Source organism: Cyprinus carpio, chromosome A3, assembly GCF_018340385.1.
Source record: "Cyprinus carpio isolate SPL01 chromosome A3, ASM1834038v1, whole genome shotgun sequence".
In the NCBI taxonomy this organism is placed as follows: Eukaryota; Metazoa; Chordata; class Actinopteri; order Cypriniformes; family Cyprinidae; genus Cyprinus; species Cyprinus carpio.
This window is the reverse complement of record NC_056574.1, coordinates 18,807,694-18,825,169: the sequence shown is the minus strand read 5'-3', so window position 1 is coordinate 18,825,169 and position 17,476 is coordinate 18,807,694. Positions and strand designations below refer to the sequence as shown.

General features: G+C 39.6%; 1 protein-coding gene across 1 annotated transcript; it reads left to right on the top strand.

Moving 5' to 3' along the window:
* The first annotated feature begins 1,550 nt into the window (after window positions 1-1,550).
* LOC109074268 (serine protease 27-like) lies at window positions 1,551-6,614 on the top strand. The gene is made up of 6 exons (XM_042721536.1): window positions 1,551-1,682; window positions 2,643-2,663; window positions 4,215-4,386; window positions 4,468-4,721; window positions 4,815-4,912; window positions 5,808-6,614. Exons 1-6 carry the CDS (start codon window positions 1,625-1,627, stop codon window positions 6,195-6,197), a joined length of 993 nt encoding a protein of 330 aa, XP_042577470.1. The 5' UTR covers window positions 1,551-1,624; the 3' UTR covers window positions 6,198-6,614.
* The last annotated feature ends 10,862 nt before the right edge of the window (window positions 6,615-17,476 follow it).

The window sequence follows — 17,476 nt, the reverse complement described above, 5'->3', positions numbered from 1 at the left end:
GGGCGGGTCTAAGGTAAGACGCCAGTCCAGTCTGTGCTGAAACGCCACTTTCAATCAAACTATTGTGTGAGGGGCCTGTTTTTCTGACGTCACACAGACAGGCATCTGAGATCGGCTTGATTTGAGAAAAGGTTTAAAGATTTGAGCAGATAAAAAAAAATCCCTGGGTGGTTTTTATCAATTTAAGGTGGTTGTGTACACACACTGCCAACACACATTTCAGTTCAAACATCTCGTAGAAGTGCATGTAGCTTCATATTACCCCTTTAAGACTTATAATCAAATAGCTTCTAGCAATCAAAAGAGTTTAAATTGAACTTTGAAACTCATAAACATATTATTCTATTTTTAAAATAAGCATAATATCCCTTTAAAGAAAAAAAAGAAAAGAAAGAAAGAAAAAGAAAAATACAGGTTCTTTATTCCCATTGATGGTTCCATGAAGATCCACCACCAGAGAGACACAAAAGCTATTTTATAATAAGTTTTTGGTAACACTTTAGTATAGGGACCAATTTTCTTTATTAACAAGTTTCTTATTATAATGTCTATTATTAACATATTGGCTGTTTATTAGTACTTATAAAGCACATATTTTGCATGATCAGATTCTACATCCCTAATCCTAACCAACAAACAACCTTTACTGTGTTTTTAATTAAGTTTGAAATAAAAATGTGAAACAAACAATGCAAAATGAAAAAAAATAAAAAATAAGGGCTTAAATTATTTTAGTTTATGTTTATTTTATTACAGAAATGTTAGCTTGTGGCTATTTAGTTTTACCAGAGGCATGTAACTTGTTTCCTTCGGCTATGAGCAGGTGACGTCTGCTGTACGTGACTCATCCTGTTGTTGGGAAAAATTCTATTGTAATTAGATCATACAATCAGAAGAATTTTCCTTCAAGGAAGAATGAGGGATGAAGACTATTTCTGTAACAGTCAAATGATCTTTAATGCCTGACATTTGTAGGTCACTGAAGTTTTACTTTAAGCTAACTCAACTCTACAGTTTCACAGTATACAGTTAAATAGGCTATAATATAAAAAGAACAACATTACAGGTTTTCAGGGAAATGCAACACATTCATTTTGACGAATTGGTGACTAATTGGTGATATTTGTATGGTTAGATTTAGGAAAGTGGCTAGGGATGGACCTTCTTCCTTTTTTCGTCCTAAAAAGTGTTTGATTAGATATGAATGACGCTGCACAAATTCAACCAAAAATTCCACCTTATAGTTAAATGTTTAAAAATCTGACCGAAACACTAAAAGCACCTCGAGCACCCTTAGTCAGTCTGCTCAAGGTTATAAAAACTTTTACCAATAAACAAATATGTTAATGTTTAACATTTTAATGTTAACCTTATTTTAACATGTTTAACAAGTTTCAGATTTCAGAGTTTAGTTATGCTTGACTTAAAGTCACCAGCATGTCCTTTTCTTACTTTAAGACACAGGTTGCTTAATGAGTAACACACAAAAGCAATGAAAGAGTTTACAGTCTGAGAGTGACGGAGGTGTACCTTGTTTAAATGTGATGAGAGAGTGTGTGGGTGTGTAGTAAACAGGTTTACAGGGATATTTAAGAGCAGATGTCAGAGCTGTGCTGCGACGACAATGATGAAGATGATCAACATACTCAGTGTAGCTTTTTCCATCACTCTTCTAGTGAGAGGTAAGCTCTTTTAAGGATAAAGAATTTTTATAAACTATAATACTATATACTGTACCAAATGTTTGGAGTAATTGAAATAACAGTAAATACAGCTATATTATGAAATATTATTACAATTTAAAAGACCTGTTTTGTATTTCAGTGTATTTTAAAATGTACTAAATTTACAAATAATTTACTCCAGTCTTCAGTGTCACATGATTCTTCAGAAATCATTCTAATATGTTGATTTGCGGCTCAGTTATTATTTATAGACAGTTATTAATAATGGTTCTTATTATCACTGTTGAAAAGAGTTTTTGCTGCTTGATATTTTTGTGGAAAAAGTCATACATTTTTTCAGGATTCTTCCATGTCATTGTGACATGAAGTGTGATAATAATTAGAACCATTATTAATATAAAGGACCAGGATTTATTTGAAATATAAATATTTTATAATGTTTTGTCTTTACTGTCCCTTTGATCATGCATCCTTGCATTTACTTTATTTATTTATTTATTTATTTGACATCTTACTTACACTAAACTTTGGAATGGTAGTGTTTCCACAAAAATATTAAGCAGCACAATTGTTTCGAACATTAATAACAATAATAAGAAGAAATATTCATTGAGCAGCAAATCAGCATATTAGAATGATTTCTGAAGAATCATGTGACACTTTGCTTTGCCATCACAAGAATACGTTACATTTTAAATCATATTAAAGTAGAAAACAATTCTTTTAAATTTTAAGAAGATTTTGCAATATTACTGCTTTTAAATGCAGCCTGGCTGAGACTTAAAAAATAAAAAAAATCATTCCAAACTGTATTGTATAGCTAATTTCATTTTGACTAACACAATTATTGCTTTCTTTTATGGAAAAAAAAGTTTCATATTGCATATGCAGTGTTTGTTTTTTTGTTTGTTTTCACCCTGAATTTATAATTAACTGAACTTGTTTCTTGTTTTCTAGGGTGTGACACAGAACAGAATGGTAACTAGCTTTTCACCACATAATTTAAATAACCAAATCCTATTCAAAATGTTGCAGTGTCCAATTGTTTGTCTAAAATGTGTTTAATTTGCTATTGTCACTGTCAGAGTGTGGCAGAGCACCTATCCACACAAGGATAGCTCCCAATAAACCATTCATACACATTGTCCATTTAGTTACATGTCCTTTTGTGCATTTAAATGTATACTTGATTTCAAAGGTAAATGGTGCTTTCACTTTGCTAAACACATATTTATATTACTGGTGAAGTAAATTCCTATCCTCATTTCCAGTCAAGGTGAAAGAATGCACTTGATGTTGGCAGCAGTTAGAGCCAGTTTCCTAAACACAACAATGAACAGAAATAAATGAATCTTATGAAGGTTTTTTTTTTCCATAAAAAACTACCAAACATGTGACTTCAATCACTCACTCAGTAAATCAAAGCCTTTAATCGACTTTCTCTCTGAATTGTGAGGCATGTTTTATGGAGATATTAATTTATCTACTAAAAAAGTAATTTGGTTTATAAATGTTTTATTTTAGGAACATAAGTCTGACGTGACACACCAGCGTTTCCGGGTCCAAACACTCTATAAGATCTCAAAAGCTAACTACAAACATTGCTAATATACACTCACTGTGTGCTGCAGTACTATGGAAAAGCATGTATACTAGCAATTTTCACTCAGAAATTGCTAGTATATTTCACAATTAATTATAAAGACGGCAAGTAGCACAATGATTTAAATGTGAAAAGACTGTAGTATACACCATAAGTTTTTGAAAGCTTATCTTAACCCTTAACATTCATGTAAAATCTGCCTAAAAACCCAAAAAAGGCACACCCAAAGTGATCTGTGTGCTATTCTTGAATTCATTTTGAGTATTTTGGCCTCTTTTGAAAGGGGACACTCCTAAACAGAGCAAACCTCAGAATCACTGTCAGTCTTATAGAGTAATAGGACTTTGAACACACTGAAAAAGAACAAAAAAAATCGGCCTAAAATTTTTTGTAAAAACACGCTGATTGTACTTTTTGATTGTATCTTAAAATGGAATGCATTATTCGAATCACAGGAATCTCATGCAGCTTTCCAAACATATGTGACTTTTTTATTTTTTTTCGAGTTGAGTGTCACGAAGTTAACCCTTCGGCTATGCTAATGAAGTGTGACTGTGAAGCCTAGGCATACCCAATTTGTATTTATTTATTTATTAGCTCTTAAGCTATCAACTGTGTTTAGCTATCAATTGTAACAACAACAAAATAAAAACACTGTAAAAATGAAACAGTAAATAAGACAAAGATTATTGGAGTATATTTAACAAGAAAACACTGTTTCAGTCTTTCTACTTCAAGATTTTACATTTAATTCAATGTTATTTGCTATTTAATTGTAAAAAATGTTTCATTATCTAGCAATTTCTGACTGAATATTGCTTCAAAATATTTTTTTTTCAGTGTTTGAAAGAATTAAAGAAAACAAATTAAGTGCTTCACTGATAAAATCCGCCATTTATTCACTTTCTCTTTCTGTGTTACTGTAGCTGTAGTGTGTGGAAGTGCCAAACTGAACACCCGTGTTGGAGGAAACAGCTCTCTCGTATCTCCGGGTGTTTGGCCATGGATGGCCAGCCTGCAGTTTAACGGCAGTCACGTTTGTGGAGGAACGCTGATTGCTGAACGGTTTGTCATGAGCTCTGCCAGCTGCTTTACCAGGTAATACCACTTAAACACCAAAAACAAAAACATCTGATGAGAAATCAAAATGATCTGATTCAACAGAGTTCCTTTTTTTAGATCCACCAATGCCTCTCACTGGACTGTGATCCTGGGCCGTCTGAATCAGAATGGCTCCGACTCCACTGAGGTCTCTACAAAAGTGGTGAATATCACACTCAGCAGTGGTACAGGTGAAAATGTTGCAGTCTTGCAGTTGGCTGTTGCACCAAACCTCACAAATTTCATTCAGCCTATATGTGTGGACATGGGAGACAATACCTTCAGCGCTAACACTCAGTGCTGGGCGGCAGGATGGGGCTCAGGAGCAGGAGGTGTGAATGCTTTGAAACACTATGCTAACTGCTAAAATGATTTTTAATATTTTTCATTGTCATTAATTTGAATGAGTTTTCTTCCTTTTATAGTAAGTCAGACTCTTCAGGAAATCCAGACCTCTGTTGTGAGTTGTGGAAACTCATCCTCAAACAACAATATTTGTACAAGTTCCTTGAACTTACAGGAGGCAAGTACATTCTGTTTAAAAACAAAACAACATTTTGCATTATTTTTTTAATAAAAGTACTTACAGGTAATAAAAGAAATTGTTAAATACCAGTAAACTGAGGCTTCTGGGAAGAAAATATATTTACAGTAAGGTTTCATTCATTATTATTAGTTAATGCATTAGGTAACATGAACTAATATGAGCAATACTTGGAGAGAATTTATCAGTCTATGTTAATGTTAATTTCTACATATACTACTAATACATTTGAGTTTGTATTAACATTTGTTAATGCATTATGAACAAATATGAATTAACAAAGAACATTAATAAATGCTGAAACTAAAATTGTTCATGATACCTACTGAATTAACTAATTTCAACAAATGGAACTTTATTGTTCTTAAGTAATGTATACTACTGTTTAGATTTGGGGGGGATTTTAAGATTTTTTCATGTTTTTGAAAGTAGTCTCTTACACTCACTTTTTTAAAAATCAAAATACAGCAAAACATTCATATTGTGGAATATTTTAATAATAACTTAAATTGTAATTTATTCATGTGATGTAAAGCTGAATTTTCAGCATCATTTCTTCAGTCTTCAGGGTCACATGATCCTTCAGATATCATTCTAATATCTAATATGCATATTTGCTGCTCAAGAAACATTTCTTATTATTTTTAATGTTGAAAATTGAAATATGTCAATGTTGAAATATTTTTGTGGAAACCACAATACTTTTCGAAGGATTCTTTAATAAATAGAAAGTTCAAAACAACAGCAATTATGTGAAAAAAAAGAAAAAACTTTTGTAACAAAAATCTTTAATGCATTCTAGCTGAATAAAAGTAAATATAAAAGTAAAAGAAATGTGTAACATTCAGTAAAGAGTTCTCTCATTCTCTCTCAGGGTGATCAGGGTGGTCCGCTGATGTGTAAGCTGGGTCAGTCATGGATCCATGCTGCTGTTTTGACATTACAGAGCAGCATACAGACTAGTATTTCAAGCAGCAGCAGCAGCTCTGTCACAAGCTCCAGCAACAGCACTCTCAAGACTGCTCGCGCTCAAGATGTCCAGGTCTTCACTAAAACCTCCAGCTTTGCCTCATTCCTGACATCTGTTGTGGGTTCCTTCCCTACAAAAGCCACAAACTCCACAAGTTCAACTACAAGTGCAGCAGCAAACAAGCCACCCCAAGCTGCCTCTAGTGGGGCACAAGCATCTTCTTCCTTCTGTTTTACCGTTTCAGTCCTCTTGCTGGCACTTACAGCTCTTAAAATCTTTCAAGGCATCAACTGAGTCTTTTGAGATGAATTTGAATGTGTGTGTAATCATACAATATAAAAATCTTTTGTGGGGCACATAATTCATTTTTACTACACAAATGTGAACATTTAAGATCTCTATTGTTATCTCACACCATGAAGCTGCTGCCTGATGTTCTTACACTGTACAATTACACTGTATGATTTTACAAGTGCAGAGCTAATAATGTTTGTAACTGGATGTTATAGACATTATTAAATATTATGTACATTTACATTGTAGCAGATGCAGCATGGAGATGTTATGCAGCTTGGCATTTTATGGAAATGTCTCTTGAGTGGTTGAGTTCTAATACTGACTATACCGTAGCTTAACTAACAAGTACATCAATTTGTACCACATTTGGGACGTTACTGTATGTTAAAAAAATTAAAGCGTAAAATAGATCCATTTTATTAATTCTTGGAAAATTATTCTTGCCACTAAATTTTTGGAAGAGTGTTTCATAATATGAAACTATATTTTCTAGATTATTATAGAAATATATATTTATGTATTTGTACTATCTTTTATTTCTTTTCTGTTATATTTTTATGGATTTTTATGGATTTCTTAAGAATGAAGTTCATGAAGCTCTTTTCAACACACTGTTAGAATGTGAAAAGGAAACATGTATATTAAACATATATATTAAAACGCATATTAAAATGACAAATTAAGTTGACATAAAACGTTTTTTTTTTTTTTTTTTTTTTTTGATTTGGCCAAGAACTCAAGAAGGCATGTGTTAAGAATGTGGCTTGGATTCTGCATAGTCATTGCTGTAAACATGAGCATATGCTGTCCACCAGATTATAACTCCTTATGAGAGAAAAAAAAAAGTTTCCTGAAACATCTCAAGAAACCACCTTCCTTGAAAATCTCAAATGTCACTTTATTTCATTAACTGTTTTTAAACGTTATACTTAGACAATTTCATTATAACAGTTTTCACATATCCAATAGAAATAATAACATAAAATAAAAATAATAAAAACAAGAAATAAAAATTAATTATTTCTCATTTTATATTATAAATAATCATAATGGGTAATGGCTAGTTAAAGATGCATGGTTAAGATGTATCTATTTTTAAATAGTTGGATTTAATACAGAAAAAATATACAACTTCAAATTACATGTAAACTATATATACACACTATATACACATACATATTTGTATGTGTACTGTATATATATGCATACTGTATATGTATGTGTATATATATTTTGATCTATGTGTAAAGTATTGCATGAAGTAAATATATGATATGATAATATGAGGCACATTTCAGTACTTTTTGTCAGTTTATCAAAGTGACGTGAATTCAATTCAATTCAAATTTATTTGTATAGCGCTTTTTACGGTACAAATCATTGCAAAGCAACTTTACAGAAAATTAAGTTTCTACAATATTAAGTAGTAGCTTATCAGTGATGACTGTCAGTTTACAGGTGCTGGTCATATAATTAGAAAATCATCAAAAAATTTATTTATTTAACTAATTCCATTCAAAAAGTGAAACTTGTATATTATATTCATTCATTACACACAGACTGATATATTTCAAATGTTTATTTCTTTTAATTTTGATGATTATAACTGACAACTAAGGAAAATCCCAAATTCAGTATCTCAGAAAATTAGAATATTACTTAAGACCAATACAAAGAAAGGATTTTTAGAAATCTTTGCCAACTGAAAAGTATGAACGTGAAAAGTATGAGCATGTACAGCACTCAATACTTAGCTGGGGCTCCTTTTGCCTGAATTACTGCAGCAATGCGGCGTGGCATGGAGTCGATCAGTCTGTGACACTGCTCAGGTGTTATGAGAGCCCAGGTTGCTCTGATAGTGGTCTTCAGCTCTTCTGCATTCTTGGGTCTGGCATAATCGCATTTTCCTCTTCACAATGCCCCATAGATTTTCTATGGGGTTAAGGTCAGGCGAGTTTGCTGGCCAATTAAGAACAGGGATACCATGGTCCCTAAACCAGGCACTGGAAGCTTTGGCACTGTGTGCAGGTGCCAAGTCCTGTTGGAAAATGAAATCTGCATCTCCATAAAGCTGGTCAGCAGCAGGAAGCATGAAATGCTCTAAAACTTCCTGGTATATGGCTGTGTTGACCTTGGACCTCAGAAAACACAGTGGACCAACACCAGCGGATGACATGGCACCGCAAACCATCACTGACTGTGGAAACTTTACACTGGACCTCAAGCAACGTGGATTGTGTGCCTCTTCTCTCTTCCTCCAGACTCTGGGACCCCGATTTCCAAAGGAAATGCAAAATTTACTTTCATCAGAGAACATAACTTTGGACCACTCAGCAGCAGTCCAGTCCTTATTGTCTTTAGCCCAGGCAAGAAGCTTCTGATACTGTCTGTTGTTCAAGAGTGGCTTGACACAAGGAATGCGACAGCTGAAACCCATGTCTTACATACGTCTGTGCGTAGTGGTTCTTGAAGCACTGACTCCAGCTGCAGTCCACTCTTTGTGAATCTCCCCCACATTTTTGAATGGGTTTTGTTTCACAATCCCCTCCAGGGTGCGGTTATCCCTATTGCTTGTACACTTTTTTCTACCACATCTTTTCCTTCCCTTCGCCTCTCTATTAATGTGCTTGGACACAGAGCTCTGTGAACATCCAGTCTCTTTTGCAATGACCTTTTGTGTCTTGCCCTCCTTGTGCAAGATGTCAATTGTCGTCTTTTAGACAACTGTTAAGTCAGCAGTCTTCCCCATGATTGTGTTGCCTACAGAACTAGACTGAGAGTAGACTGAGAGTGCCTACAGAACTAGACTGAGAGTGTAGCACCAGGTGTCTTCAATACTGAACCTTTTCACAATATTCTAATTTTCTGAGATACTGAATTTGGGATTTTCCTTAGTTGTCAGTTATAATCATTAAAATTAAAAGAAATAAACATTTGAAATATATCAGTCTGTTTGTAATGAATTAATATAATATACGAGTTTCACTTTTTGAATGGAATTAAAATGAATTAGTTTAACCCAAGCTAAAGCTAAAGAATAATAATGCGCATTTGATCAGATATAACTGCAGTCCAAAATTATGAGATGCATTATTTGAATGCTTGGCCAAAGAGGTGTGTTTTTAATTTAGATTTAAACAGAGAAAGTGTGTCTGAACCCCGAACATTATCAGGAAGGGTATTGCAGAGTTTGGGAGCCAAATGCGAAAAAGCTCTGCCTCCTTTAGTGGACTTTGCTATCCTAGGTACTACCAAAATTCCAGCGTTTTGTGACCTTAGGGAGCATGATGGATTGTAGCGTGGTAGAAGACTAGTTAGGTACGCAGGAGCTAAACCATTAAGGGCCTTATAAGTAAGTAATAATATTTTGTAACTGATACGGAACTTAATAGGTAGCCAGTGCATAGACTGTAAAATTGGGGTAATATCATATTTTCTTGACCTGGTAAGGACTCTAGCTGCTGCATTTTGGACTACCTGTAGCTTGTTTATTGAGGATGCAGGACAACCAGCTAGCAGAGCATTACAATAGTCCAGTCTAGAGGTCATGAATGCATGAACTAGCTGTTCTGCATCAGAAACAGGTAACATGTTTCGTAGCTTGGCAATGTTTCTAAGATGGAAGAATGCTGTTTTTGTGACATGGGAAATATGATTTTCGAAAGACTATCTAATATAAGTTACTGTCTAATATAACACCCAGATTTTTGACAGTAGAGGAAGTAACAGTGCATCCGTCTAGTTGCAAATTATAATCTACGAGATTCTGTGTAATGTTTTTTGGTCCAATAAGTAATATCTCTGTCTTATCTGAATTTAATAGGAGAAATTTATTGGTCACCCAATCTTTTACATTTTTAACACACTCTGTTAGCTTAGATAATTTAGATTATATTAAAATTGTTTTCATGTGACTGTAACAGATGCTGTGTTCTAAGGAGGCACTCAACGCAGGAGTAGGCAAATAACAGTCTTTTAATTTAATCCACAAAGCAAACAAGGAATCGAGCTGGGGTAGCACAACATGAAGATCAAAATCCAAATAATAGCAGACAGGGAGCTCAGGAACAGACAGTGCTTATAAACGCTTAGAACGCAATCAGGGAGAACAGAAAAGGTGTGGCACTAATTAATCAAAAAACATGGAAACAGACAAGGTATGAGAAAGGAAACACAGAAAACTAAACCAAAACATGCATGTGACAGTGACTAGTGCAAAATAAGTTAAATGTTAAGACTGTTCCAAATAAAAGCACTAATTACAAAGTCTGTATACTTTCCCTTACCAAGAAACACAATTCCATGTTCTTTGAAATCGATCTGTAGTGAAAATGTGTTTCACAGAATCTATTTGTACAGAATTACAGACTGAGCAACCAGATGTTTTGAAACAACATACCACCTTTCTTATGTCTAGGTTGTAGAGGAATTGTGTCTAATCTAAGATTAATCGTTAGTTTATTCTAGCCCAAAGAATGCAAATCTTACTCTAATATATTTTTATAAATTAAATTTTTTAAGATTATGTATTAATATGAGAAAATATACACTGTAGAACTGAAGTATTTACTATGTATATACAATATAAAATACTCATATGATACTCATTATGTATGTTTCACCCAGTGTCATATTTCAAGTTTCATAATCAGTCGCTGTTAAAATTCAAAGTCTGTTGACTATGACTGATACCACACAGTACAAAACCAAAATCAGTTTAACAGAATTAATGATACCTTGGACCAACAATATCCCTTTATGATAGAGTTATGTGCTGGCATTAAAAACAGAAGCGCTGCTGCACTGTAACGCACACACATAGGCTACAGACAGTAGCTCGTACATCACGCGCAGATCGCGCCCACACAGAATCATTGAGCATGGAAATGTCAACATTGTTCTGTGATTTCTCAATAAAATAGCTTAGAAACTGAAAAGTTCTATAATTTATTTCTTAAAGGGATACTCCATCCCAAAATTAAAATTTTGTCATTATTCACTTGTCGTTCCAAACCCGTAAAAGCTTTGTTCGCCTTCGGAACACAATTTAACATATTTTGGATGAAAACCTGTAGGCTAGAGACTGTCCCATAGACTGCCAAGTAACACATTCAAGGTCCAGGAAAGTATGAAAAGCATCGTCAGAATAGTCCATCTGCCAACAGTGATTCAACCGTAACATTATGAAGCAATGAGATTTCATTTTGTACACGAAGAAAACAAAAATAATGACTTTATTCAACAATTCCTCTCCTCTATGTCTCTCCAAATCAGCGTAGCGCCATTTTGGCAAATCTGAGCAGTACGCAGGCGGCGTATGCTCTTCTGTGTCAGCTGTGCTGCACCGATGCACTGTTTTCTTTCAAACCAAAGCGTAAACACACACAAAAAAAACTTATCCTATTTGTCACATAAAAGTAGACTTTAAAAAATCAGAAGTCGTTCAACCCCTAGTGTGATTATACAAATTACTTCACAATTTATTATTTTGAGATTGCTTTTATCACATAGCTTTGAATGGGATTCTGGTGCACCAAATGATTAAAAAACAAAACAAAAAGAAAGTTTCTTTGTTCTTTGTTATCAACATCATGAAGTGCATTAAACATTAGCCTACTTTCCCTTTCAGTCGGTCACTCTATTGACATCACGTCGGATGACCGACGAATTGGGATATCGCTTCGATAGACCAATCTACTTAGAGTGTAAACTAAACGAGCCAATGCACATCGGCATGCAATTATTGCATCCAGCTGCAGCTGATCACAGCGTGAGCATAAAAAGGCAGCAGGTGCAATGCATACCGGCTTTTTGCTTCGGAGCCAAGCAACAACATCGTTCCTCTCCATCCAAGTGTCTTCAGTGAACTCCGAGTTCAACGTGCTCTTGGAAGCTTTTGGTGTTGGCATTACGGCGCATCAGTGGTGATCATTCCTGTGTGGAGTGGGTTGCACACTTCAGGCTGCACTACCCCCTGTTGTGATGCAAGCGGCTGTTCCCCTGTCTGCCTCAGCACATAAAAGAGCATTTCCCTAAAAGAGCAATTTCTCTAAAAGTGCAATAAACGGGTACGTCTTTCTAAAGACGACAAATCGTCTTTTTAAAAATGCCGTTTCACATGTGCGTTTCTGGATGCGGTCGTTACCTGGCGCTGGGTGATTGTCACGATTGCTGCCTCACGTGTCTGGGCAAACTCGCTGAGGCAGCGTTCGCGGATGAGTCATAGTCCCATTGCGGGAAGATCATCATCTTGGAGTTACAGGCAATGCTACGTTTCTTGCAGGGGGCGGAGCTCCATTGCCGCTGCCATGATCTTAGGCTTGTCCTGGTGGCCGACAGGCGAGAACTACTTCCGGCAGTGGCATAGGTGGTTTGAGGATCACAGCGGTGGCAAACCCCTCGATCCAGTTGAGTGGCCAAAGGAACGCGCTGGGCCCTCTTCAAAGAGCGTACCAGTGGTATCCTTCAGTGCTCCTCCCGACGATCGGACGTTGATCGCTACATTGGAGGGAGAGTTCTCTGAGGAAGATTCAGCTGCACTGCTGCCCTCAGGGATGGTGGAAATGCCTGAATTGGGTCCAGAGATGACAGCTATGCTTTTCCCGGCCGCTGAGAAGGTAGGGCTCAAGTGGAAAAATCCATTGCATCCCAAGCCTTCGAGGTTGGATGATTGGTTTCTCGGGGTGGCTCGCGCTGGTTCTTTCCAGAAGTGCATGAGGAGCTCACCAGGTCGTGGACGACACCTTTTACTGCCAGAAACTGACCTGATGGCTCCTCATCCATCACACCCTCAACGGTGTTGCAGTGAGGGGGTATATGTGGGTACCCCCCGTGGAGGGGTCGGTTGCAATGTAGTTGTGTCCTAAAACCGCCTCCACCCAGCAGGGCATACCGTGCCTCCCCTCCCGGGTCTGTAGGTACTCGTCTGTCCTGTCCGGCAATGCTTATATGGCCTGTAGAGAAGCTGCCTCCTCCTTACACGCTTCAACGTTACTGCAGGTGCACCAGGCCAAGGCACTGAAGGGCCTGCACGAGGGAGGTCACAATCCGGAAGTTCTGAAAGAGCTCTGAAGCACCGCTGACCTCACGATCCGAGTGACGAAGGTCACCGCTAGTTCTCTGGGTCATGCTATGTCCACCTTTGTGGTCCAGGAGTGCCATCTCTAGTTGTGTCTGGTCGATATGGGGGACGCCAACAATGATCGGTTCCTTTATGCCCCTGTGTCCAAGACCAGCCTCTTCGGTGATACGTTCGAGAGCTTGGCCCAGCAGTTCTCAGCTGAATGGGAGCAGTCTGAGGCGGTCCGACCTTCTACTCGGCGGGCAGCTGCTGCCTCCACCCGTCCGCCGGCCACAGCGCCCCAGCTTGCTCATCGCCAAGGGCAGCCCCCTGTATCCTCCCCCACTCCTGCGCCCCATCTACAGCAGCCTCCAGCAAGTGCCGCTGTGGAGCTGGGTGTAAGCAGGCTGCCCCACCCATCCTGGCCCCCATCAAACCTGGCGGTGAGTGGAAGAGTAAGAGGCCCCCGGACGGGTGTCCCAGAGAGGGAGGAAGCTGCTCTTTTGGGGATGGTGAAGGCACCTCTCCCTCCCCCGGAGGAGGGCCAGGTGGAGAATCTGGAAATCTCGACGAGAGAGCTGTTTTCTCTATCTCTGGGTCCCAGGAGGGCATGGAGAGTTGCAGAAGGCCCAACACCGGACCTCACTCATCCTCCTCCTTCGCCAGCCGGCAGCAGCGGGCAGTTCGAGAGTTTCAACAAAGGTCCTACTCACGCACCCTATCCTAACCTGTGGAACTAGGTAAGCATTGCACCGCACATGTTGATACAGACCTTTTCTGTGGTTTGCGTTGAAAGGACGGGCATATCAGTACAAGGTCCTCCCCTTCGGGCTGTCCCTGTCCCCCTGTGTCTTCACGAAAGTCACAGAGGTGGCTCTTGTTCCCCTCAGAAAGAAGGGTGTTCGCATCCTCAACAGTCTCGACAATTGGTTTATACTAGCACAGTCTCTGGATCAGTTGTGCAAGCACAGGGACCTGGTCCTCTGGCACCTCAGCCTGTTGGGTCTTCAGGTCAACTGGGAAAAGAGCAAACTCTCCCCCACACAGAGGATCTCTTTTCTCTGTATGGAGTTGGATTCCATCAAACAGACAGCACACCTCAAAGAGGAATGTGCATGATCAGTGCTGACCTGCTTGAATTCGTTCAAGGGCAGGGTGGCGGTCCCACTGAAACTATTTCAGAGACTCCTGAGGCATATGGCAGCTGCAGTGGCACTTACACCGTTAGGGCTATTGCATATGGGAACGCTTCAGCATTGGCTTCATAGCCGAGTCCCAAGGTGGGTGTGGAAGAGCGGAACTCACAGGATCCAAGTTACACTGGCCTGTTGCCAAACCTTCACCCCGTGGTCAGATCTTATGTTTCTCCGGGCAGGAGTGCCCCTGGAACAGGTCTCCAGGTAGGTCTATCAGTTGCCTAGAGTTGTTAATAGTGTGCCTTGCCTTGAACCGTCTCAAAAGGTGCTTATGAGGCAAGGATGTGCTGGCCCAAATGGACAGCACAGCGACCATTGCGTACATCAACCGACATCCCATTGCATGTCGCAACTCGCCCGCCACCTCCTCCTTTGGAGTCGGAAGTTTCTGAGGTCACTTCATGCCATTCATATTCTGAGCCTGCTCAACCGTATGGCCAATGAGCTGTCTCGAGCTACACTCCCGGGAGAGTGGCGACTCCATCTCTGTATGCTACAGCTGGTTTGGAGACGTTTCGGAGCCACTCAGGTAGACCTGTTTGCCTCTCCAGAGACCTCTCAACGCCAGTTGTTCTACTCCCTGACTGAGGGAATAATTGGCACGGACGCACTGGCACACAGCTGGCCGCCAGGCCTGCACAAGTATTCATTTCCCCCAGTGAGCCTTCTCGCACAGACGCTGTGCAAGGTCAGGGAGGACGAGGAGCAAGTCTTGCTTGTGGCACTGTATTGGCCCACTCGGACCTGGTTCCCCGAACTAATGCTCCTCGCGACATCTTCCTCTGAGGAAGGATCTACTGACTCAGAGACGGGGCACCCTATGGCACCCAAGTCCAGATCTCTGGGAAACTTCATGTCTGGTTCCTTGACGGCACATGGAGGTTCTTGGAAACCTACCTCAAGAGGTAGTGGACACCATCACTTCCGCAAGAGCACCATCTACGAGACACGCTTATGCCTTGAAGTGGAACCTGTTCATCGAGTGGTGTTCTTCTCATCGAGAAGACCACTGGAGATGCCCAATCAGGGTTGTGCTTTCCTTTTTGCAGCAAGGGCTGGAGCGAAGGTTGTCTCCCTCCACCCTATGTCTGCAATCGCTGATAACCATGACCCCATGGAAGGGAAGTTGGTAGGTAGTCATGAACTGGTCATCATGTTCCTTAGAGGGGCCAGGAGGTTAAATCCTTCCCAGCCCCCCTCCATACCCTCTTGGGACCTGTCTCTAGTGCTTAAAACACTACAGCAGGGCCTATTTGAGCCATTTCACTCAGTCAAGCTAAAGTTTCTTTCATTGAAAACTCTGCTCCTGCTAGCACTGGCCTCCATCAAGAGGGTAGGGGACCTGCATGCATTTTTGGTCAACGATTCGTGCCTAGAGTTTGGATCGGCAGACTCCCAGATAATCCTGAGGCCCTGGCCCTGCTATGTGCCCAAGGTTCCCACTAACCTCTTCAGGGATCAGGTGGAGAGCCTGCAAGCACTGCCCCCGGAGGAGGCAGACCCAGCCCTAGCTTTGCTCTGTCCCGTCAGAGCCCTGAGTTGCTACGTAGACCGGACACAAAGCTTTAGGACCTCAGACCAGCTCTTTGTCTGTTGCGGAGGCCGGCAGAAGGGGTAGGCCATCTCTAAGCAGAGGATGGCCCACTGGACTGTGGATGCCATCACCCTGGCTTATCAGGCACAGGTGATGCCCTGGCCGTTCAGGTCGCAAATGCATCCTCCTGGTAGACCAGTGAAAAGTGAAAGTGACGTGACATACAGCCAAGTATGGTGACCCATACTCAGAATTCATGCTCAGAATTCAGACTCGAACCCACAACCTTAGGGTTGGGAGTCAAACTCTCTAACCACTAGGCCACGACTTCCCTGTAAAGTAGAAGGCTGGGTTCCATACGTGAGACCTAAGTGGATCCCATATGTGTAAAGTCCACTGTATAGCCTCACATTTCTGCCGCGGCAGACTTCTGCCATTCCAAGAGGGTTGCAAATCATCACCTCCAATTTTCCATATGCACCTAAACGGATGTTCGTATGTGTATTTGCTCCCGAGACCTCCTTTGGGAAGGATGTGGCTTCCATAGCGTCCCTGTTCCTAGTGGAACGGGTACATTTTCCCAGTGTTATCCAATCTCACTGAGTGGGTAGTGCTACAACAATGGTAAATGGAACTTCTTGTTCTGAGCCCCAGCCTACACCAAAAAAGGGGTGCAGGTGGCTCGCTCAGGGCACTGGAAGGGGCAGCATCCATGTCCCTTTGGTAGGAATCCCAATTCGTCGGTCATCTGTACCACTGCTGAGCGGTCGGGTCACCGGCTTGTCTCCTCAGCGAAAACCTGGGATGCATTACACCTACTGCCTTTTTATGCTCACGCTGTGATCAGCTGCAGCTGGATACAATAACTGCATGCCAATGTGCATCGGCTCGTTTAGTTTACACTCGAAGTAGATTGGTCTATCGAAGTGATATCCCAATTCGTCGTTCTTTTGACGTGACATCTCCATTCCCTCCATCAGGGAACAAGGGTTACCATACATAACTGAGATGTAATGCTATAGGGTTTCCCAAACTGGGCTTCCTGAAAGAACTAAAGGGGGGTCGTAAGTTCATGAAAGGCTTATACTTAAATAAATCATAAAATGTCAAATTAAAATGAATACATTATTTTAAAATAAAAAGAAAATACTTCGACAATAAAAATTGAAATACTTTTTTTTTTTTTTACCTGTATGTCAGTGTGACTATTAACCAACATTGTGAAAATGCAAATGTGTTGATAAATCATTGAAATATTAATTAAAAATCTTTTAATAAATCTTTTAGGTAAAATGTAGTTGAGGTGCCTAATTCTTGGAATCTGAATACACGATCCAGATTACATGTAATCAGTTACCAGTGTAATCACTCTTATCTAAAGTTCCTGAGAGACAGGTGCATTGTGTTTTTTGTTGATTATCAGATTGTCATATAAATAATAGAGTTATATAACAAGGAGTTTCTGTTGGATGGCATTTATGTCATG